Here is a 26,492-nt window from a genome sequence, read left to right on the forward strand (position 1 = left end):
AGAGCTACTGTTTATGAAGATGATTTCGCTTTGGCTACAACAACGGCCATATTGTAATGCATGGGAAGGTTTTTGTACTATGTCGCTCTTCCCAACACATGAGAAGTCCATTTTTCTCTAAGGCGCACATATGGAAAACAGTTATTGCTTTACAATGTAGTTCTTGTGCAGCACGGAGAAACCAGAGGAAATAATGTATTGTGCAATATAAAGATACTCAAGAGCCATCCATATTACAAAAGATAAAAACAGTATCGGTAGTTCTCAAATCCATCCACCCATACCACACGATGGTCCTGGAAGCTGAGATATCACGTGTTGCCGGGGTGGGGGGGCTACAAACTGCAGAGCTGATATAGATACCCATGTGCTTCTAAGACTGAGGGAACACTGTGGCCTTAATTTGCTTTCTTTCCCTGAGTAACTACAGCCAGGTCCATAAATATTGGGACATCTACACAATTCTAACATTTTTGGCTCTATACACCACCACAATGGATTTGAAATGAAACGAACAAGAAGTGCTTTAACTGCAGACTGTCAGCTTCAATTTGAGGGTATTTACAATCAAATCAGGTGAATGGTGTAGGAATTACAACAGTTTGCATATGTGCCTCCCATGTGTTAAGGGACCAAAAGTAATGGGACAGAATAATAATCATAAATCAAACTTTCACTTTTTAATACTTGGTTGCAAATCCTTTGCAGTCAATTACAGCCTGAAGTCTGGAACGCATAGACATCACCAGACGCTGGGTTTCATCCCCGGTGATGCCCTGCCAGGCCTCTACTGTAACTGTCTTCAGTTCCTGCTTGTTCTTGGGGCATTTTCCCTTCAGATTTGTCTTCAGCAAGTAAAAATGCATGCTCAATCAGATTCAGGTCCGGTGATTGACTTCCACTTCTTACCCTTAAACATCTCTTTGGTTGCTTTTGCAGTATGCTTTGGGTCATTGTCCATCTGCACTGTGAAGCGGCGTCCAATGAGTTCTGAAGCATTTGGCTGAATATGAGCAGATAACATTGCCCGAAACACTTCAGAATTCATCCTGCTACTTTTGTCAGCAGTTACATCATCAATAAATACAAGAGAACCAGTTCCATTGGCAGCCATACATGCCCACACCATGACACTACCACCAGCATGCTTCACTGATGAGGTGGTATGCTTAGGATCATGAGCAGTTCCTTTCCTTCTCCATACTCTTTTCTTCTCATCACAAGTTGATCATGGTCTCATCTGTCCATAGGATGTTGTTCCAGAACTGTGAAGGATTTTTTAGATGTCGTTTGGCAAACTCTAATCTGGCCTTCCTGTTTTTGAGGCTCACCAATGGTTTACATCTTGTGGTGAACCCTCTGTATTCACTCTGGTGAAGTCTTCTCTTGATTGCTGACTTTAACACACATACACCTACCTCCTGGAGAGTGTTCTTGATCTGGCCAACTGTTGCGAAGGGAGTTTTCTTCACCAAGGAAATAATTATTCGGTCATCCACCACAGTTTTCCGTGGTCTTCCGAGTCTTTTGGTGTTGCCGAGCTCACCGGTGTGTTCTTTCTTTTTAAGAATGTTCCAAACAGTTGTTTTGGCCACGCCTAATGTTTTTGCTATCTCTCCGATGGGTTTGTTTTGTTTTTTCAGCCTAACGATGGCTTGTTTCACTGATAGTGACAGCTGTTTGGGTCTCATCTTGAGAGTTTACATTACAGCAACAGATTCCAAATGCAAATAGCACACTTGAAATTAACTCTGGACCTTTTATCTGGTCATTGTAATTGGGATAATGAGGGAATAAAACACACCTGGCCATGGAACAGCTAAGAAGTCAACTGTCCCATTACTTTTGGTCCCTTAACAAGTGGGATGCACATATGCAAACTGTTGTAATTCCTACACCGTTCACCGGATTTGGATGTAAATTCCCTCAAATTAAAGCTGACAGTCTGCAGTTAAAGTACATCTTGTTCGTTTCATTTCAAATCTATTGTGGTGGTGTACAGAGCCAAAAATATTACAATTGTGTCAATGTCCCAATATTTATGGACCTGACTGTAAATGAAAAAAATATGTATAATTTTATAAACCTGCAAGGTCACTATGTTGGAAATAAAAGTTCCAGAGACAGAGGCAATGATAAGATAATCTGAGAACCCCACCAAACAGCTCCTGGAGAGGAATATAGAGCAAGGTCTTCTAAGCTGAAGTTCATGTGAACTAGTGATACACCACAGAGGAGCATCATCTACAAGAATAATATCTAGGACTTCTTTTATTTAATTGCTAAGTATCTCATTTGCATACCTTCTTCCCACAATTCCAGAGGAGCATATATGGCCTAAACGACTCTGATTAAGGCATTTTCCATAAGGAGATATAGTACCCCCCTAAATCCTGACTTGGGCTCCTTTCACACTTGCATTTCTATTTTCCGGTATTGAGATCCGTCATAGGGTCTCAATACAGGAAAAAAAAACACTTCCGTTTTGTCCTCATTCATTGTCAATGGGTACAAAATGTAACTGAACAGAACGGAGTGCTCCAAAACGCATTCCTTTTCGTTTGGTTGCGTTCCCATACCGGAGAGCAAACTGCAGCATGCTGCGGTTTTCTTTCCGTCATGGGATGCAGAGCAAGACGGATCCGTCATGACTCACAATGCAAGTCAATGGGGACGGATCCGTTTAACTCTGACACAATAGAAAACAGATGCGTCCCCCATTGACTTTCAATGGTGACTTTTAATCGGTCTTGGCAATGTTAAAGATAATACAACAGGATCAATTCATAACGGATGCAAACGGTTGTATTCTCAGTAACTGATCCAGCAAAAACGCTATTGTGAAAGTAGCCTTAGGCCACTCACCCAGCTAAGCCAGTACTCTCTGCTCTGCACTGATGAGGGGTAATGACCCCGAAACAGCTGTATGCAGATGAGATGCTGGTTTCATTATTATACTTGTGGTCGGGGCTACCCCTGTACCGGGACCCTAACTGGTAGTCAACTAAACGGTTTGATTTGTGCCGTAACCGCAACGTCGTAGGGATGACTGAAGGAGGCCATCCCCTGGTGAGATGATGAAAAGGAGGGTGGGAAGGGTGGGTGTGTTGAGCAGACGTAGGATGTAGGGGAGGGGGAATGGAACCTAAATAGCATGGCAGAGCCCCTCCCACAAATACAGGCCAATGAATCGGCCTTAAAACAAGTCATGTCTCAAGACCTACTAGTTGAACATTGACTAGTAGGATAGCTGCCTTATACCTGGTGGCATTAGAGGCAGAGCTTGTTAAGAGCTCATTTTCACCCTTTCTTCTCATTTGATAAAATATTATAAATGTTTCTCTTCAGAAAGCACAGCGGTCCCATAGAGTTGAATGGAGCAGTAAAACACCTACGTGACCTTCGCACCATTCACTCCTATTGTGATTAGCAAGGGTTCCAGCAGTTGACAGGATAAGGGATAAGTCCTTATGGTGGGACAACCTCTTTAATGGGCTCTGTTATGGAATATGGCAGCTATAGAGGATGTCCCCTGTGCCATAATAGGGATGGTAGACCAGGCCCCCCCCCATGCAATAAACAAGACACTGGATGGCTACATGCAGCTTGTCCCGATGATGGCAGCTGACACCGGGGGCTAGAGAAGCCCATGCCGATCAGGCCTACAGTTAAAAAGGCACATCCAGCGCCCTGCCATTCGCCCCACATGCCTAACAGATACAATTTGACCACTGAGGAAGGTCCATTGAGGCCGAAACGTTCGGTCATTTTTCTTTACCTAAGTTTGATGTGAAAATTGGGCAACTGGACTATGAAACTAATGTATTAATAAACTTTTTCTGAAATGCAAAGCTGAATGATCTGAGTGCCTCAATCTTTACTACATGTATCGTGGCTAATCCAGCCCTTGTTGGCACCAGGCACCAGAAAACCTTTAGGGCTGTTTCACACGAGCGAGTCCATTGCAGGAATCGCGCTCTGTGTGCGAGTGTGATCCCCTGCTCTGGACTTGCAGGAGCGCACAGAATTATACTGATTTATAATGCTATGTGTCTCTGCTTGGCCTTATTTCTACAGAATCATAGTGACAGCTTTATGTCACTATGATTCTGTGGAAATAAGGCCATGCAGAGACACATAGCATTATAAATCATGATAATGCCGTGCGCTCCTGCAAGTCCAGAGCAGAGGATCACGCTCACACACAGAGCGCGATTCCCGCAATGGACTCGCTCGTGTGAAACAGCCCTTAGAGTGCGGTTCTCCATTTCTCCACAATTCTACAGTTAAAAAGGAGACTGTATTCATGTGACAACCCCTGCCTGTGTCACTTTATCGGTCTGAAGCTAGAATACATCTGTACTCTTGCCAATGATATGTTCCACATACACATATATATTAGAGTATAACTGCTGCTGTGTACTGTGCACTTTACAGTTAAGTATAGACAGAAATGTACAGCTTCAATCTGCTTTCAACATAACCACTAATTGCTCCAGACACATTTTATGTGGCTGTCCTGCCGTCCTGAGCCAGAGATTACATTTAGAAAGCTGATGGAAGGATGAAAAATACTACAGCATGCTTTGGCTTTGTAGTAAGCCATAATTACAGAATCTTTGATGAATATGCCCTTTTAAGCACTATACATTAAATAAACTTGAGAAAACCACAACTTCTCTCAAACTGCTGCCGCCACATATGGAGCTGGTCTTGCCTAACCCGATACTCCCCAAGACGCCATTAAGTCTGAATCCAAAATGATCTATACCATTATATTGAGAACATGCAAGAAAAGCTGATACAAAGGGAAAAGACTAAAGCATGTTTGAATAATGTATTTAAAGGGTATCTCCACGGACCATCATGGCCTCTTCTTCCACTACAAGGCAGCAGGAGAGGCAGCTGGCGAAGGGGGCAGGAAGTCAAACAACCAGGATCACCACCAGGGCTTGTTCACATCTGTGCTGCAGGCTCCGTTCAGGGCCTCTGTCACTGATTCTGTCAAAAGACTGGGCAAAAAAGTCCTACATGAAATGAACAGGCTCCCAAACGGAAAGTGAACGGACTCCACTGTGGTCAAAGGAGTCTGTTCCCCTCCGTTCGGCTCATTTATGTGCTGAATCCGGAAGTTCTGTTTTTTTTGCAGTTCTGCTCTCATAACGGAGCAGAACAGAAATTACCGTACTAGCAGTGGTGTGATCGTCCCCTTATCAGTTTTTTTATTTTGTACCCCAACATTATCTGTAAATTTATTAGACTTGAAAATTAATTCAAGCTCTAGACCAGTCCTTGAAACATATTCAGACCTCAGACCAGACCCTAATATTATTTCTGGCCCCAAAATGCAGCCAGGCCCTAGGCCTAAGAAGAAAATTAATGAATTCTGGATAGGTCATCAATATATGTTCGGTGTGGGTCCGACACCCGGGACACTTGCGATTACCTGTTTGAGAAAGGCCTTCTCCAGCTTTTCCTAGGCCATATGACATTAGGTTCATCAGTCACATGGCCTAGGCACAGCTCGGCCTCAGTGAATGGAGATGAGCTGAGATACCAAATACAGCCGCTATACAATGTACGGCGCTGGGCTTCGTGAGCAATGAGAAACTGCAAAGCCCACTGCCTTCTTTGCATTCTTAAACAGCTGATCGGTGGGGGTCCAGGGTGTCGGACCCCATGATCAGAAATATTCATGACCTAGGATAGGTCATCAGTATAAAAATCTCGGAAAACCCCTTTAATACAAATCAGATCAAAGACAATATGCCAAAATTAAGTCAAACCTCAAATTGAGACTTAATTTCAGACCCTCTAAAGTAATTCCGACCCCTATACTATGCTGTAATGCCACTGGCAGTTACTCAGTTGTCTCCTTTAGAAATCTAGCATCTGAGCATTGCAATATATCCAACAAGGTGAAAATTCGGGGACTTTCATTTCCATGTCAATTTTTATTTCAGGAGATAACAAATGCAAGAAACATAAGTCTACACATGGATCATTACAAGTGCTATAGCTCCATAGATGTCTACATGTAACTTCTCACATGTTACACATAAGAAGCTGTGTCTACACGTGGATCATTCTAAGTGGTCTAGATATATAACTTCTCACATGTTACACATAAGAAGCCGTGTCTACACGTGGGTCATTCTAAGTGAAGTCTAGATATATAACTTCTCACACGTTACACATAAGAAGCACGTGTCTACATGTAACTTCTCACATGTTACACATAAGAAGCTGTGTCTACACGTGGGTCATTATAAGTGAAGTCTAGATATATAACTTCTCACATATTACACATAAGAACCTCGTGTCTACACGTGGGTCATTATAAGTGAAGTCTAGATATATAACTTCTCACATGTTACACATAAGAAGCTGTGTCTACACGTGGGTCATTATAAGTGAAGTCTAGATATATAACTTCTCACATATTACACATAAGAAGCTGTGTCTACACGTGGGTCATTCTAAGTGAAGTCTAGATATATAACTCCTCACATATTACACAGAAGCACGTGTCTACATGTGGGTCATTCTAAGTGAAGTCTAGATATATAACTTCTCACATTTTACACATAGGAAGCCGTGTCTACATGTGGGTCATTATAAGTGAAGTCTAGATATATAACTTCTCATGTTACACATAGGAAGCCGGGTCTACAAGTGGGTCATTCTAAGTGAAGTCTAGATATATAACTTCTCACATATTACACATAAGAAGCACGTGTCTACACGTGGATCATTCTAAGTGAAGTCTAGATATATAACTTCTCACATGATACACATAGGAAGCCGGGTCTACATGTGGGTCATTATAAGTGAAGTCTAGATATATAACTTCTCACATGTTACACATAAGAAGCTCGTGTCTACACGTGGATCATTCTAAGTGAAGTCTAGATATATAACTCCTCACATATTACACATAAGAAGCACGTGTCTACATGTGGGTCATTCTAAGTGAAGTCTAGATATATAACTTCTCACATGTTACACATAAGAAGCACGTGTCTACACGTGGGTCATTCTAAGTGAAGTCTAGATATATAACTTCTCACATGATACACATAGGAAGCCGGGTCTACACGTGGATCATTCTAAGTGAAGTCTAGATATATAACTCCTCACATATTACACATAAGAAGCCGGGTCTACACGTGGATCATTCTAAGTGAAGTCTAGATATATAACTCCTCACATATTACACATAAGAAGCTTGTGTCTACAAGTGGGTCATTACAAGCCCATAGAAAGCTCCAGAATATAATTTCCATTTGCTCTACAAGGTGTAGTGAACTGACTTTCTGGAAAGCGTCTCTAGTTGTAAAACCACTTTATACCAAGGGATTTTTTGACTTGCTGGGTAATGTCCTAGAGTGTTTCTATAGAAACGGCATAAATGATGTGACAAAAGGCATGAAATCAGGAGTGGCGGATTTATGCTGATATTCCATTTCAGTCCATGTCATAGCCTGTGCAAACCAGCGCAGGAAATTGAGGTAATCTCCATAATATCCTAAGGATTATTTTCTACACAAACTGCTTCTTTTGAAGTAAACCTCCCAGAGGACTTGGTGGCAGCAATGCTACAAAGGGAGTCAATGAGAACATATATTTGTTTTCCTGTGATAGTGCCCCACTAGATAGCGGTTATCACTGGATTGCCCACACTACTGCATTAAAACGTGTTGGATGAGAAATTCATGAGATCCAGGTCCTACACTATAATCAGTGGGGTCTGGCAGTGAACGGCTGAATCTGGAGAGAAGAGATCCATGTGAACTGACCCTCCAACAGACATCGCCGTAAGAAGCAGCAAAATGTACTTTTTTTTTTTGTGCATCATAATGTTGTATCACATTTTTACTTATTGATGAATCAATGTGCCAGAAACATCCAGTGCAAATGTGACGGAAATAAGTAGCACATGTTTATGCGAAATGTTACTTGTGCAAAAAATGTGTAAGAACTTTTGAATGCCAGAAATCTGGTGTAAAGCTTTGTTAAATGTAGCCCATAGTTATGGAAAATACATATGATGTTTACATATATGCAAATGAGGCTCTAGGAGCAATGGGGGCGTTGTCGTTACACCAAGAGGCTCAGCTCTCTCTGCAACTGCCGCACCCTCTCCACTTTGATTGACAGGACCAGGCAGTGAAAATATCATCACATCTGAATCTGACAATCAAAGTGGAGAGGGTGCGACAGTTGCAGAGAAAGTGGAGCTTCTAGGTGTAATGGCAACGCCCCCATTGCTCATTTGCATAGAACAAAAGATCATTATTCTCAGCAATGCGGGCACATAAGAACATGGGACCAACACAGATGCCTTTAGCTGCCAAGCGCACATGTAACCAGTCAGCCAATTTCATAGGTACAAATCTGCTGACAGATGCCCTTTAAAGATTACTTTTAGTACAAAACAGAAGTATTTTAGATATATTATTATATGTAACTATATCCAAATGGCCCATTCCTGGGATAGATTGGATATATGGAACATCAGTTGACTCCGTACCTAATCCCTTGAAAAATCTGGAAAGGCAAAACCAGTTGGGAGGTACAGAGGGTCCTGACTTAAATGCCTGTGATGTTATGCCTGAAATGCCTGATAATTGTTGTGGGAGCTTTTTAAAGGGAGTCTGTCAGCAGTTCCAACCAAGCTAAACTGCTGACAGCAATAGGTTGGGGCTGGGGAGAATAGGACAAACATACCATTTGTATGGTTTTTATTATCCGGACGTAGTAGTAAGAATATTAACTTTTATTCTGCCAGATTTTGCTCTTGCAAGTGCCCAGGAGGCAGTTCTTCACTGTAAAGTGCCTACTGAATTGAGATGTTTCACAGTGGCTCCTCTCTGCTCTGAGTGACAGGGTAGTATTCAATGCAGAGAGCACTTCCCAGTGAAGTTCCACCTCCAGTGCATTTTAAGAAGCAGAATCTGGCAGAATAACAGCTCATATTCCACCATCCCTGATGATGAAAGTCTCACAAAACTACTGATAGATTCCATAGCTGTCGGGTGCTTGCTGTTTTATACAACAGACACCCAGCGGCAGAGTCCATGATCGGCAATAACGCCAAGCATAGACATCCAACCCCTCACATTCCATGATCAATTGTGATTACGGTATCAGTGCTCCCAAAGCCCGAATGGCTCTCCTGTGCAGAGATCGATGGAGCTGTTCGTCTGCTTAGGGGCCTCTAAAGGTTCAAAGGCCTGCCACAGAGAAGTCCCTTTAGAGTCCTGCCTGCCGAAGGACTTAATAGGAACGTGAATCTCCCATAGGCTGCAATGTTAAATTATTGCAGTCTAGGGGACAAGCAAATAGATTATCACATGTAAAAGTTCCCAAGGGAGACTTAAAATAAGTGTAAAAATAGGTTTTAAAGTTTTAAAAAATATTTTAAAAAATTACATTGTCCCCACTTTTCTTCAAATAAAAATAAATAAATAAACACCACCTCCCAAAATGCTCCTGCTATTGAAATATAACAATAATTATTTCATATGGTAAACGGCATAGCAGAAAAAAATCAAAATGGCTTATTCACCATTTTTTTTGTTGCTTCAGCTCCCCAAAAATTTGAATAAAAAGTGATCAAAAAGTCCTACACACTTCAAAATGGTATTAATAAAACTACTAAACGTCCCACAAAAAAATGAGCTGGCAAATCTGAAGAGAAAAATATATAAATGCTATGGGGGTCAAAATATGTAAAGAAAGTAAAATTGGGGGTTGGTCAGCACATCCCAGTGCGCAAATGCATGTCGCTATGGCTGGGAGCACAAAAGCAAAAAACAAACAATGCAACAGAACTCTGCAAACACAAATGCAGTAAATACAACAGTGCCATACTCACTATATAAAATAATAATGCTGCGTTATAAATGTGAGATTCTTGGCAAATACATTTTGTACAAAACTATTTGAGCCTGTCAGCCAGCGTCAAGGCGATCTCTTTAGGACAGGAACCCAACACTTAATACCACATTTACTGGTGTCATACTGGTTGACCATATGGCGATATCGCTGTTTCCTAACAACCGCTGTATTTTGTGACGTCATAGAAGCGGTCATATGTGCGCTGACAGCTTCTAAATCTGTGTCCGCTGGTCCCTGCATCCTGCATAACACTACTTACAACCACATTACTGCCCGCAGCGGCCGCCCCGGCTCCTCCTAGCTCCCCATATTCATGTCTCCGCCCACCAACGTCGGAATTGGATAACAGCAGAGGCGAGCACAACAGCCAGGCGGGAAAAGTCTCTCCAACTCACACACACAGAGTTTGGCCTGCGAGGAGTGAGAGAGATGAGACCTTAAACATAGAATAGAACCGGCCCGGGTGTCATACATAAAAGGTGCTATGTCTGTCTTCTGCGGACATGTGGCCAAGTCCTTCCTTCCTGCCTGCAAGCTGCAGTCTGCACACTGATCTATAATAGCAGGCATTAGGGAATAATGAGTCCTCCATACATGAGCAACATGACATTATTATACTGGGGGGGGGGGGGGGGGGGGTCAAAACTTGTTCACACAGTATAATGTCACCTTGTGCCCCCACACAGTATAATGTCACCTTGTGCCCCCACACAGTATAATGTCTCCTTGTGGCCCCCAGACAGTATAACGTCAACTTGTGGCTGCCCCTATACAGTATAACATCTCCTTGTGTCTGCCCCTATACAGTATAATCTCTCCATGTGGCTGCCCCATACAGTATAACATCTCCTTGTGGCTATCCCACACAGTATAATGTCTCATTGTGGCTGCCCATCCCCATACAGCATAACCTCTCCTTGTGGCTGCCCCCATAGAGTATAACCTCTCCTTGTGGCTGCCCCCATAGAGTATAACCTCTCCCTGTGGCTGCCCCATACAGTATAACATCTCCTGGCACAGTGCAACCCCCCAACCCCAGTATTAAAAACATTGGTGGCGTAGTGCGCCCCCCACCCAACCCCGTATTAAAAACATTGGTGGCGCAGTGCGCCCCCCCAACCCCAGTATTAAAAACATTGGTGGCGCAGTGTGTCCCCTGCCCCCATTCCCCAGTATTAAAATCATCGGTGGCAGTGACCACAGGGTCCCCTCTCACCTCCTCTCATTGGTGGCAATGGCAGCTTCTGATCAGAGCCCCAGCAGTGTAATCCTGGGGCTCCGATCAGTTACCATGGCAGCCAGGACACTACTGAAGCCCTGGCTGCCATAATCGGCTCCCCTGCTGCTGTGTGCATAAAGCAGAGGGAAGCAGGGAGAGTGTAAGTCCTATTCACCCTAATAAAGCTTTATCAGGGTGAACAGGACAAGGGTTCTAGCCCCTAAGGGGGCTAAAAGTTAATTTAAAAAAAAGTTTAAAAAACACAAAGACCAAATATTAAGTATACTGTAAATGAAAAAGAAAAATTTACCAAAAAAAGCTATACGTTAACAATAAACGTTCATTTTCAGCAGATTTGTGTAGGAATTTTTTGTTTTTTCAAAAATGAAAATGCACGGGGGCGTGGCTAACGGCCGACATGAGCGGTCGCATATGATCTGAGCTCCGGCTCCCGTATACCATCCTGAGCCATCCTGAGTGCTAGAGCAGCTTTGTATTCCATCTGAAGCGGCAGGCGACAGCTCGGATCCTACTTACAGTCCGTGATGGGCCCCAGCAAAGCGCAAGCCGCCGCGGACCGGCTGAAAGAATTCGCGCGCCAGGACACCCAACATGGCGCCGCGGCGAGCGGAACGCCCCGATCTCAGCACACCCGAGGTCAGGCGGCATTGCAGGCGGCTGCGGACGAGCCAGAGGCGGTGGAACTTACCCCAAAAGAGGCGCATGACCAGCTAATGGCCGCGATATTGGTGTGCCAGACCTCCCTCACGACTAAGATAGAGGAGGTGCGTGTGGACGTGGGCCTCCTCAGGCATGATGTCCAGCAACTGAGGGACAGAGTGAGGGGGACGGAGGATAGAATCTCCGAGCTGGAGGACCTCACACGCCCGCTACCTGCCAAGATCCAAGCCCTGGAGGGTTCAGTCTCTTTATGGCAGCAGAAGTGCGACGACCTGGAGAACAGGGCCAGGCGGAACAACGTGCGCATACTGGGCCTGCCTGAGAGGACGGAGGGGCAGGATCCTGCGGCATTTCTGGAGGCCTGGTTTAAATCGACCTTTCCTGAGGCGGCGTTTTCTATGGCGTATGCAGTTGAGAGGGCCCACAGGGTACCGGCGCGTCCGCCGCCTCCGGGAGCCCCGCCTAGACCGCTCCTGGCCCGCATGCTGAATTGGAAAGACCGGGATTTGATCCTTACCCACGCCAGGAAAAAGCAGACCGTCATGCACGAGAATGCCAAGGTGTCTTTGTTCCCTGATTTTTCCGCTGACCTGCAGAAGAGGAGGGCGACCTTCGTTGCTGTGAAAAGGAGACTTCGGGACATGAACTTACCATATTCTATGGCATACCCCGCCAGGCTGCGGGTGGTGGATGGCGACAGATCAATCTTTTTTACGGATCCCAAGGAGGCGGATGACTGGGTCGCAAGGAAGAGGCGAAGATCACCGCCGCCGCCATGAAGCAAAGCAGCACTTCAGCAACCCACCTTTGCTGTACCCAAGGGACCTTAAGGGTCGGCCGGGACGTATTCTGTACATACAGGTGGTGCTTAGCTGCCCAAACGGGGCATCGGGCTGACATTATGATATCGGCGTGAGTTATGCTGTTTCACTGTTTATATGCATATGATGATAGCTGCAAGCACGACCATATCGTGCTAAGGGAGTTGGTCAGATACCGGCATGTTCTGTTTTCCACCTCGTGACATGCTGGTCCCTGAATACGTAGCCACACAGGAGATATTACCTGTCTTTTGGCATTATACATTGTTTTTCAATGCTAGTTTATGGCATGGTTGGTTCACATTTATGTTGTTTTATTGTGTATGGGCACTGTATGGTATGACATTGCTAGTGGGTGGCAAGATATATGTATGTAACATGATGGGGAGGAGTTTGCACAGAGGTCCCTGGAGGGTAGACAGCCTGGTTTGTAGCCGGATGACACAGGAGAAATGGCTGCCTTTATGTTGATGTCGTGGAATGTGAGGGGTCTGGGAGCTCCGGGTAAGAGGATGTCCGTGTTTGCACATGTCCGTAGATATAACCCACATTTGCTTGGCTTACAAGAGACCCACCTCACGGCCGAAACGGCGTCTAGATTACAGAAACCCTGGGTCCAATGGGCTAGTCACTCTTTTGGTACTTCCCATTCAAGAGGAGTGTCCCTGCTTGTTAACCGTTCTATTAGGTGGGAACCGCATGCAGTTGAGTCTGATGCAGAGGGCAGGTATATTTTTGTCCATGCGCATGTGAATAATATGCCGTTTGTGATTTTAAACATCTATTGCCCCCCACCTGCTAACATGTCACTTCTGCAGACCGCGGCTATTTTTGTAGCTCAGTATCCGCATGCTGGGCTGCTGTGTATGGGGGATTTGAACATGGTTATGGACCTGCGGTTGGATCGTCTTCATGCTAATCCGGCTTCCCCGCCATCTGGTGCGCCGAGTTTATTGGCGTCTTGGATTGCGGAGATGGGATGGTTGGACCTGTGGAGGGAGAGACATCCGGACTCCATAGAGTATTCATGTTTTACTCATTCCGCCGGTGCAATGTCTAGGATAGACTACGTGTTTGGTTCCCCTGAGGTGTGCCTGGGATTGTCGGATATTTCTTATGGTCCCAGGAGCGTCTCGGATCATGCACCAGTACTAGTTAGGCTGAATGATTCACGGGAGAAGAGGTCTGGGACGAAGCTGAGAATTCACCCTTTCTGGCTCACGCTCCTGAAGGATCAGGACAGGATTCCTGATCAGTTGCGTGTGTTTCTGGAGGTGCAGGATGTGGAAACGAATCCGTTATTATTGTGGGATACCCTTAAAGCATACCTTAGGGGATGTCTTAAATCTTCTATATCTTATATCAAGAGGGAGACCAGGGAGAAGGAGGATTCCTTTAACATATGTGTTAGGGAGGCTGAAGCGAGATTTGCAGCGGATCCCTCTGAGGTGAACAGGCAGGACTGGTTGCAGAAGGGCAGGATGTATCTGGTACACTTGCATGAAAAGAGTAGTCGGAAGATGTTCTTTTATAAACAGCAGGCTTTCGAGGTGGGGGATAGGGCTGGGAGAGTATTAGCGCAGATTGTCCATAGGAATTCGGCAGCCCCGCCGGTTCTGCGTATTAAGGCCACGGATGGCGAGGTGAGGGACTCCGTGCCAGATATCCTATCGAGTTTTGCTGACTTTTATCGCGATATATACAGGTCACGAGCGGAGCACTCGGAGGTAGAATTTGAGGCTTATTTAGCTGAGATAGACCATCCGACTTTATCAGTGGAGGATAGCCAGGTGTTAGAGGAGGACATAACTGTTGAGGAGATACAGGAAGCTATAGAAGACCTGGCAAATGGGAAGGCCCCTGGCCCTGATGGCCTGCCATTAGAGATTTATGCTAAATATGTAGATATACTTGGGCCTCAACTTAAGGTGATGTTCCAGGAGGCGGGGAGGTTGGGTAGGCTACCTGATTCGTTGTATGAAGCGACTATAGTGGTGCTTTTGAAGCCGGATAAGGATCCAGTGGAATGTGCCTCCTATCGGCCGATATCTTTGCTGAACCTTGACTATAAGATTCTGACAAAGATCTTCGCCAATAGGTTGAACAAGATGATAGCCAGCATAATACATAGTGATCAGACTGGGTTTATACCTGGACGCTCGACCTCTAGCAATATACGTAGGACTCAGGTCGTAGCCCAAATTGGTACTCAGGATGGCAGGCAGTGGGCCTTGGCTTCGCTTGATACCGCGAAGGCATTCGATTCGCTAGAATGGCCCTATCTGATGAAGGTAATGGAGAAGTTTGGCTTCGGTCCTGGGTTTCTGCAGTGGATTCGAGTATTGTATAAAAGTCCCAGAGCCAATGTCTTGGTGAATGGTACCACCTCAGCTTATTTTGATTTACAAAGGGGGACGAGGCAGGGTTGCCCTCTTTCCCCTCTCCTGCTTGCAATAGCCATTGAACATCTGGCTGTTCGCATTCGACGGGATCAAATATATGAGGGCGTAGAGCTGGGGGGGAGGGAGGACAGAGTGGGCCTATACGCAGACGATCTCATATTGTTCATCAGCAGGTTGGAGGTGTCTTTGCCGCGGGCGATCAGTATTATAGAGACGTTTGGGCGGTATTCGGGTTTGCATATCAATTGGACCAAGTCGGCGCTCATGCCTTTATGGAGCGCAGACTGGCCCAATGATTATCATAATCTGAAGATTGTAGATCATTTTAAATACTTGGGGATTTCATTACCAAGGAGCCGAGGGAGTCGTATGCCAGAAATATTGCCCCTTTGGAATCTGTTTTTTCTAGCAAGTTTGCAGTCTGGAAAATGTTGCCTATATCTATTATGGGTCGGATTAACTTGATAAAGATGATTCTATTACCCAAGGGGTTATATTTATTGGAACATGCCTGCACTCCAATACCTAGGAATTTTTTTGACAGGCTTCACTCCTTAATGGTGCAGTTTATCTGGGGCAAGGCCAGACATAAATTAGCCTTACACACGTTACAGCGGTCCAGGTTGTCGGGAGGCGCTGCTCTCCCGGATTTTCACTTGTACTTCTTAGCGGGTCAATTGAAATTTTTAGCCGGTTGGGTTAATGGGCAGCCTCTTGTGAATATGGAATATTACCTGCAGCAGTACTTGGGGTTGTCCAGTTTATGGCCAGTGTTAGAAGGGGCAGGGTCGATATCGGGGAAACTATTGCAGATTCACAAGCTGGCACATCAAGTTTGGAAAGACTCCAAGTTGAGGCGTTATCAGGACTGGGCAGATGATATACCCCTGTGGGATAATCCGTTGCTTCCCCATCTACAGTCCATTGAGGGAACTCAGGTCTGGGCATCTTTAGGGATACATGCGCTGCGTGACTTGTATAAGAATGGTGTTCTCTGTTCCTTTTCCCAGATTCAGGAAAAATTTGGCCTAGAGCGTACCCAATTTTTTAGATACTTGCAGATCAGGCACGCCCTGCAGGTGCAGTTTAGGGATCCGAGCAGGGCCATCTCTTCATATCCCTTAATCGGTGTAGTTAAATCACAGGGACCTAGGGGTTTGATTTCAGCCCTTTATACTTATCTGCTGGGGTTGCGAATGTCCTCGCAACCCATTCTAGCCGAGGCCAGGTGGAGGGCGGGGTAATATTCCTCATCTTACTGCAGAGGATTGGACGGAGGCGTTGGAGGCTGTCACCTCTGTGTCACCCTCGGTTAACAACAGACTGATACAGTTGTATATGTTGCACCGTAGTTATCTGACTCCTACCAGGCTGCATAAGATGGGGAGGATGCCTCAGCCTAACTGCCTTAGATGCTTACAGACTAACGCGGACTTCTGGCACATGATGTGGGACTGCTCCCATATCAGATTATACTGGCAGGATATCCTTAGAGGTTTTGTCGTCACTGGGTATGGGCCCGATTCCGCTAGTGTCCCAAGGTATGTCTGCTGGGTATATTTGACAATGACGGGTGGTCGCACTACAATAAAATACTACTCAGTGAATCCCTGTTTATGGCCCGCAAAGTGATTGCCCTTAAGTGGATGGCGGAGGATCTTCCTAATGTGGGTATTTGGAAAAGGCTAGTTAATCAGATCGTCCTGTACGAGAAAGTACTATATGTGAATAGGAAGTGCCCTGACAAATTTCAGAAAGTTTGGGGTTTATGGTGCGATTCTTCTTTAACCATTTCGCCCAATTCTGTAAGGTCAGACAACCCCTGAGCGGGGTATAGCGCCTCTAAGTGTTCTCCCATATACTTTGATTGTCCACACTGTGCTCATGAAGGAAATAACGACATCTGTATGACTGTATACTCTTTATTTATTGTACTGTACTGTATACTACTCCGGTATGTCTGCATTATTCTTGCTGTAACCTACTGCATGTGATCTTATGATATGCATATGTCTATGCCATGTATGTGCCTTGTTACTCTTTTTCAATAAAACGAGTTAAAAAAAAAAAAATAATGAAAATGCACAGAATATCGGTATAAATTATCGGCTACTAGCCTGAAAGTTCAGATTATCGGCATCGGCTCAAAAAAAAAAATCGATATTGGTCGATCCCTATCATGTATGACACCAGTGAATCTGGTATTTAGGGTTAGGCTCCTGTCCTATAAAGAACGCGTTGACGCCGGCAGACAGGCATAAATAATTTTGTATAAGATGTATTTGCCAATTATCTCACATTTATAACGCAGCATTAGTATTTTATAGTAAGTATGGCACTGTTGTATTTACATTGTTATGTGTGTTTGCATAGTGCTGTTGCATTGATTGTTTTTTGCTTTTAGTCAAGATATGTCCACGCAAAGATTTTATATTTTTTTTTTTTCAAAGTTTCTTTTAAGTATGAAACATAAGAAAAACAATAAAAATGTGGTACAACTGTAGGGAATGCCGCACAGTACAGCAATTAACAGACATTATAATCACTCACTGTCCCCAATGGGGCTCACAATCTAAGTTCCCTATCAGTCTGTCTTTGGAGTGTGGGAGGAAACCAGAGTACCTAGCCAGCGAAGTATAAGTGTGGAGGGAGGAGGCGGGGACACTCATGGCGGGGCCCGGTGCAGTGACTCTACTCTAATACACCAGGTCCCGCAACTGTTAAGTATATTCAATCCGATCCATATTTTAATATATACCGCACTGTTCTGTACTAACTGTAGTACCGTATGTATGGCATTAAGACGGCGCAGACCGGCAGCTCCCTCGGTCATGCGCCGCCTTCCCCAGCTCCCTCCTCATGCTTCGCTTGTCCCGCCTGCCTGTTCATTCATAAAGTGAGATAAGCGGGCAGGCGGCGCATGACTGAAAGAGCTGCCGGTCTGCGCCGTCCTAATGCCATACATACGGTATTACAGTAAGTACAGAACAGTGCGTTATACATTAAGATATGGATCGGATTGAATGTACTTAACAGCTGCGGGGCCCGGTGTATTAGAGTAGAACCACTGCACCGGGCCCCGCCATGAGTGTCCCGCCTCCTCCCTCCACACTGATGCATCTGATGGGGGATCTGTAGATGACACTTATGGGGATCTGTGGATGACATAAGTGTCATCTACAGATCCCCCATCAGTGTCATCCACAGATCCCCCATCAGTGTCATCCACAGATCCCCCCATAACAGTGCGTCATCCACATATCCCCCCATAACAGTGCGTCATCCACATATCCCCCCATAACAGTGCGTCATCCACATATCCCCCCATAACAGTGCGTCATCCACATATCCCCCCATAAAAGTGCATCATCCACAGATCCCCCCCATAACAGTGCATCATCCACAGACCCCCCATAACAGTGCATCATCCACAGACCCCCCATAACAGTGCGTCATCCACAGACCCCCCCATAACAGTGCGTCATCCACAGACCCCCCATAACAGTGCGTCATCCACAGATCCCCCCATAACAGTGCGTCATCCACAGATCCTCCCATAACAGTGTGTCATCCACAGATCCCTCATAACAGCGCAGCATCCACAGATCCCTCATAACAGCGCAGCATCCACATACCACCATTAGTTCAAAACCTACCAAAAGCACGCCTTTTGGTTCAAAATATTTTTTTCTTATTTTCCTCCTCAAAAACCTAGGTGCGTCTTATCAAGCGAAAAATACGGTATATATATATATATATATATATATATATATATATATATATATATATATATAAAACACACACACAATAAAGCTAAGGCCTCACTTTTACTATCCAGTGAACGCTGTACATTACGAAACCCATAAACCAATGGAACCAGTTAATTCACCTTTCTCCAGCTTCCCAGTACATTTTATGGATTATTAACTAGTGTAATCGGAAAGTGCAGCTTTTCCTGCAAAACAGGAATGTAAACTTTCCTTGTTGGCATAGATTTTCATTCTTTGGCATACTGACGCCCTGATAATGTGCCAAAATTATTAAGAGGACTGCGCCTCTTAATAATTTGGAAGCTTCATACTTCACAATTAAGAACAGCGTAAGAAACACCAATCTTAATAAATTCCCGGCAGGCAGTCTAAAGAGGCGCCAGAATTTTCCTAGCGGCTCATGCTGGCCATAGACTTCTATTATGACGGAATTCAATACAGAATGTCTCTTATAGGCTTCAGTGGTGCATGCCGTCATAGAATTCGGTTATAGTCCATGGTAGCGGAATCTATAACAGGATTCTCCAAGAACCCAAACTTTGGATGCCGAACTTAAAACACGAGTTTGCTCAACACCATTCCCAATCATCGCCGATCGCTGCCGCCAAACAAACGGTCGTTCTTTGATCAAGTGATTGTATCTCATATAGGGCATATAAGATTAGTGTAAACAGCAATGATCGCAGTGCTGACTGTTCATCCTCATACAGAGGATATGATTGCTGCATGTAAATGCGCTCTCACCTCGCCTGACCATCAGGCATTTATCGGTACATGTAGAAGCCCCTTTACCCCGTGTTACAAAAAGAAGTACAAACGGCATCAGAACAAATATCTCACATTCACATCTGATAGAAAATCGGCAGGAAGCAATTCCTTCTAACGCTGTGTAATACTTCCATTGGCACGCTCCCTGCTTGCTATGCAGAACATTTGGCAGAATTATAAATAAATGATAAGACGTGTCTGTCACCGAGAGTCGCCCCAGTCTCATGACAGCTGCAGGGAGTGCCCCCAGGGCGGCAGAAATGTCTAGGTTCCCTCGACAAGGTACAGTATATCTATAGGGCAACAGTGCTCCTCGTCATGGGACATCAGGCTGTTCACGCCCCACAGTAATTGACAAAGCAGCATACTAATAGGGGGAATACAAGGGAACAGGAATACCGTACATCAACCGCAAGCTCAGCCAAGGATACCTAATAGGGCTAATCCTCTCATCAGAGGAGGAGATGAACCGGCCACGTTTACCACAGCGACTTGGGCCGGATGATAAATTTGGTGCATGGCTAGACAATTCTGTCTAAAGCCTCATTCACACGGCCATGTCCATGCTTAAAGGGATTCTGCAGTTTGTTTAAACTGCTGATCTATCCTCTGGATAGATCTTCATCTGATCGGTGGGGGTCCCGGGTGTCAGCTGTTTGAGAAGGCAGCGGCTCTGGCAGTAGTGCTGCGTCCTTCTCACTGTTTACCGCAGGCCCAGTGACGTCACAACTAGTGTCAATGTCCCGAGCGCGGCTAAGCTCTGGCCATTGATACTGGTCGTGACATCACTGGGCCTGCGGTAAACAGTGAGAAGGACGCAGCACTACTGCCAGAGCCGCTGCCTTCTCAAACAGCTGATCGGCGGGGGTCCCGGGTGTCGGACGCCCGCCGATCGGATGCTGATGATCTATCCAGAGGATAGATCATTAGTTTAAACAAACTGCAGAACCCCTTTAAATCTGTGAGCAGGTGGTCAGTGATGTCTCCACGAAGCTGTCGGATCCATGTGTGGTCCGTGTGTCCATATTTTGCTGTCCGTGTGTCATCCGTGTTTCACTGACACTGCACAGGTGAAAAATTCTCAAAACATCTCTTCCTAATGATCCGTGAAACACTGATGCAACACGGGTGGCATCTATGGATTTCACGGACCCATTCGGACAAAATAGCGCATGCATCCGTGCTAAAAACACTGACCCACGGACCCTGAACACACACATATGAATGGTTACACTGACGTGTGAATGAGGCTTACCGTTATACCACTGATTGGTTGCAAAATAATGGTCCAAAACTGGTGCAAACTGAAGTATCTAAGGTCATGTCCCCTCCCCACTAAGCCACGCCTTATTACTTGTGAGCCACACCCATTTCCTTGTGAACCACGCCCCCTTCCTGCTAATTAACGCCTGTTTCCACACCCCCTTAGCGAGCAAAGTGCAGTAGATTTTTGGTTTTGTTGCCTTAATGCTTCACACGGTGCCTGGACCTGGCAGATATCAAGAAGGTCCGGGCACAGGGACATTAGTAACTGTGGGCCACGTATTTTCCCCAGCACTGTAACCTCCATCAGCACCGTGGGCTGTTAACGTGGCATGTGCTAAACACCACACAAAGAGGCTGCGGCTTATTTTCTGGTGTTTTCCCATCGCCATTTCTATAGGAGCTGAAAATTGCTAGAAAAACACACATTTAAAAGTGTTACGAGAGAAAAAGAGGTAAATAAAAACCTACGGCTACACGCGTGTCACGCGGCAAGTGACTCACGTGGCTTTTCATGTAATGTACGTCAATGGCGTCACACTACGACACGTCATATTTTTTGGGGATGTGGCAGTAGCAGCAAGACGCATTGTGACACCACTGAAATACATTACAGGAAATGTCGCACAATAAATGTCGGCGTTTTTTGTCGTGCGACTAGTTTCTAGAAAATCTGCTATGTGAACATGCTCTAAGTCTGTGTTTTTATCAGAATTTTGGGGGATTTGTGTGGTTAGATGTTTCATTATCCCATAGTGATACCGTGCATTTTCAGTTGCGCTGTTTTGGTAACTTTATGGCGACTTTTTGGCCAGTGGCATTCTTTTCATAATGCAGAAAGCTCTGGGTACGGCATTTTTCGGGCATTTTTTCAATGGGCTTCTCTATAAGAATTTACATAAATTTACAAAAAAAGACAACGAACAATGGTTGTTCTTACAAGCTTAAAGGGGTTCTCCGGACCTTTTATCAAAATTCTAGCTTTTGCAACATGCTCACTTTCAAATCGGGGGCCACCTTCTCGAGATGGGTGTGGGTCCCTAGGTGGGACTCCCACATCAATGTGTAAGATGGGCAACCCCTTCAGTCTATCCAGGTTATATATGGATATAGGCTAGCTGAAATGCTGTGCTGCGGAGACTAGGGGCCCACCTTGGTCAGGGGCCCACTGGGGGATTCACCTGTTCCCCTGTGAGCCAATCCGAGTCTGCTTCTATGCGTTTTTAACGATTTTCCTATTTACAATAAAACTTGCGTTAAAAAAACAAAACTAAACAGAAACCTTTAAAGGCCAGGGTTGGATGCAGACTTTTAGGGTACGGCTACATGGCGACACTGGTCACGGACAGGATCGGTGAGCAGCGGTAATCCCATAGAAATGAATGGGACTGCTGCGGCGGTCGCAAAACGTCCAACACGGCTGGATTTCCTGCGACTGGCGGGTGATCCCATTCATATCTTTGGGAATGCGAGAGCACAGTGCCGAGCTATTGCCCCTATTACTATACCTGGAATGCCCCTTTAAGTCATGGTATATGTTCTGAGCCACAGGTTCCTGTCAGATGACTATCATACACCACACGTGTACATATACAGGTAGAATGTAAACACCACACATACATATACACAGAATGTAAACACCACACGTGTACATATACAGGTAGAATGTAAACACCACACATACATATACACAGAATGTAAACACCACACGTGTACATATACAGGTAGAATGTAAACACCACACATACATATACACAGAATGTAAACACCACACGTGTACATATACACAGATTGTAAACACCACACGTGTACATATACACAGATTGTAAACACCACACGTGTACATATACACAGATTGTAAACACCACACGTGTACATATACACAGATTGTAAACACCACACGTGTACATATACACAGATTGTAAACACCACACGTGTACATATACACAGATTGTAAACACCACACGTACATATACACAGATGTAAACACCACACATGTACATATACACAGATGTAAACACCACACGTACATATACACAGATGTAAACACCACACGTACATATACATACACAGATGTAAACACCACACGTACATATACACAGATGTAAACACCACACACACACATATACACAGATGTAAACACCACACACACACATGTACATATACACAGATGTAAACACCACACGTACATATACACAGATGTAAACACCACACGTACATATACACAGATGTAAACACCACACACACACATATACACAGATGTAAACACCACATGTACATATACACAGATGTAAACACCACACGTACATATACACAGATGTAAACACCACACATGTACATATACACAGATGTAAACACCACACATGTACATATACACAGATGTAAACACCACACATACATATACACAGATGTAAACACCACACACACACATGTACATATACACAGATGTAAACACCACATGTACATATACACAGATGTAAACACCACACACGTACATATACACAGATGTAAACACCACACGTACATATACACAGATGTAAACAACACAGATGTAAACACCACACGTACATATACACAGATGTAAACACCACACACACATATACACAGATGTAAACACCACACACACATATACACAGATGTAAACACCACACACACATATACACAGATGTAAACACCACATGTACATATACACAGATGTAAACACCACACGTGTACATATACACAGATGTAAACACCACACATGTACACAGATGTAAACACCACACACACGTGTACATATACACAGAATGTAAACACCACACGTGTACATATACACAGAATGTAAACACCACACGTGTACATATACACAGAATGTAAACACCACACGTGTACATATACACAGAATGTAAACACCACACGTGTACATATACACAGAATGTAAACACCACACGTGTACATATACACAGATTGTAAACACCACACGTACATATACACAGATGTAAACACCACACGTACATATACACAGATGTAAACACCACACACACACACACGTACATATACACAGATGTAAACACCACACATGTACATATACACAGATGTAAACACCACACGTACATATACATATACACAGATGTAAACACCACACGTACATATACACAGATGTAAACACCACACACACACATATACACAGATGTAAACACCACACGTACATATACATATACACAGATGTAAACACCACACGTACATATACACAGATGTAAACACCACACATGTACATATACACAGATGTAAACACCACACATGTACATATACACAGATGTAAACACCACACATGTACATATACACAGATGTAAACACCACACATACACATGTACATATACACAGATGTAAACACCACACACACATGTACATATACACAGATGTAAACACCACATGTACATATACACAGATGTAAACAACACACGTACATATACACAGATGTAAACACCACACATACATATACACAGATGTAAACACCACACACACACAGATGTAAACACCACACACACATATACACAGATGTAAACACCACATGTACATATACACAGATGTAAACACCACACGTGTAAATATACACAGATGTAAACACCACACATGTACACAGATGTAAACACCACACGTACATATACACAGATGTAAACACCACACACACACACACATGTACATATACACAGATGTAAACACCACACGTACATATACACAGATGTAAACACCACATATACACAGATGTAAACACCACACACACACGTACATATACACAGATGTAAACACCACACACACATGTACATATACACAGATGTAAACACCACACGTACATATACACAGATGTAAACACCACACACACATATACACAGATGTAAACACCACACACACATATACATATACACAGATGTAAACACCACACATACATATACACAGATGTAAACACCACACACACATGTACATATACACAGATGTAAACACCACACATACATATACACAGATGTAAACACCACACACACATGTACATATACACAGATGTAAACACCACACATACATATACACAGATGTAAACACCACACATACATATACACAGATGTAAACACCACACACACGTACATATACACAGATGTAAACACCACACATACATATACACAGATGTAAACACCACACACACATATACACAGATGTAAACACCACACACACATGTACATATACACAGATGTAAACACCACACATACATATACACAGATGTAAACACCACACACACATGTACATATACACAGATGTAAACACCACATGTACATATACACAGATGTAAACACCACATGTACATATACACAGATGTAAACACCACATGTACATATACACAGATGTAAACACCACACATACATATACACAGATGTAAACACCACATGTACATATACACAGATGTAAACACCACACATACATAAAGGCATTCCACATGTGACCAGAGGAGGCTGTAGGTCCCTGCAGGGATCCATCTGAGGTGAATGGAGGGCGCCACTTACCCAGAAGATGACATTAAAGGCGAATATGAAGTACTTGATGCAGCAGCTGACCTCCGGGCCCTTGTAATGCTTCCCGGACATCGTGCGGGTACATGGAGGCAGGTCCCCGAGCTGGCTGGGGGGGAGCTCAGGGCTCAGAGCCCGGGAGGGAGCCAGGTGGAGGCAGTAGTGCCAGGCCCGTAGCCCGGGGACTTCCAGTCACGGTGTGCTCCGTGTATTGGTGTGAGGGGCGCCTCGGTCAGAGCCCGTACAGCGGTACTGCCGTGTGTGCACACTGGAGAGAATGCATCATCCTTGCGTTATTATCAGAGGGAAGCGGTATGTGCAGCGGCTGTCCCCACACTGTGCCTGTCACTGATCCATGCACAGTGCACGTCACTTCATGTTATGCCCCGTGTGACAGCCTAATCCTCGTCCGTCCCGCCTTCCCGGGTGATGTAGATGGTCCAGGCGATAGCAGCAGACAGAAAGCCGGCTTCCTCCGGGAGCCCCTCCTCCCGTCCTGTCAGGACGTGCCCCCTCCAATCTCAGCGCTCCTGCCCCTCCCCCATTACTACAGAGGGGATCCTACAGTATATCAGGAGTATACACTGCCGGATCCTACAGTATATGAGGAGTGTACACTGCCGGATCCTACAGTATATCAGGAGTGTACACTGCTGGATCATACAGTATATCAGAAGTATACACTGCTGGATCCTACAGTACATCAGAAGTATACACTGCCGGATCCTACAGTATATCAGGAGTGTACACTGCCGGATCCTACAGTACATCAGGAGTGTACACTGCCGGATCCTACAGTACATCAGGAGTGTACACTGCCGGATCCTACAGTACATCAGGAGTATACACTGCCGGATCCTACAGTATATGAGGAGTGTACACTGCCGGATCCTACAGTATATCAGGAGTGTACACTGCTGGATCATACAGTATATCAGAAGTATACACTGCTGGATCCTACAGTATATCAGAAGTATACACTGCCGGATCCTACAGTACATCAGGAGTGTACACTGCCGGATCCTACAGTATATCAGGAGTGTACACTGCCGGATCCTACAGTACATCAGGAGTGTACACTGCCGGATCCTACAGTACATCAGGAGTGTACACTGCCGGATCCTACAGTA

General features: G+C 44.7%; 1 protein-coding gene across 1 annotated transcript in view; it reads right to left on the reverse strand.

Annotated features, from left to right (window-relative positions):
• Positions 1-25,824, reverse strand: part of TSPAN5 (tetraspanin 5) — a 205,394-nt gene extending 179,570 nt beyond the window's left edge. Inside the window, exon 1 of the mRNA XM_044302279.1 lies at positions 25,357-25,824. Coding sequence (XP_044158214.1) covers positions 25,357-25,437 — 81 coding nt within the window. The 5' untranslated portion in view covers positions 25,438-25,824. The remainder of the gene's footprint in view (positions 1-25,356) is intronic.
• Positions 25,825-26,492: the final 668 nt, after the last annotated feature.

Source organism: Bufo gargarizans, chromosome 1, assembly GCF_014858855.1.
Source record: "Bufo gargarizans isolate SCDJY-AF-19 chromosome 1, ASM1485885v1, whole genome shotgun sequence".
Lineage (NCBI taxonomy): Eukaryota > Metazoa > Chordata > Amphibia > Anura > Bufonidae > Bufo > Bufo gargarizans.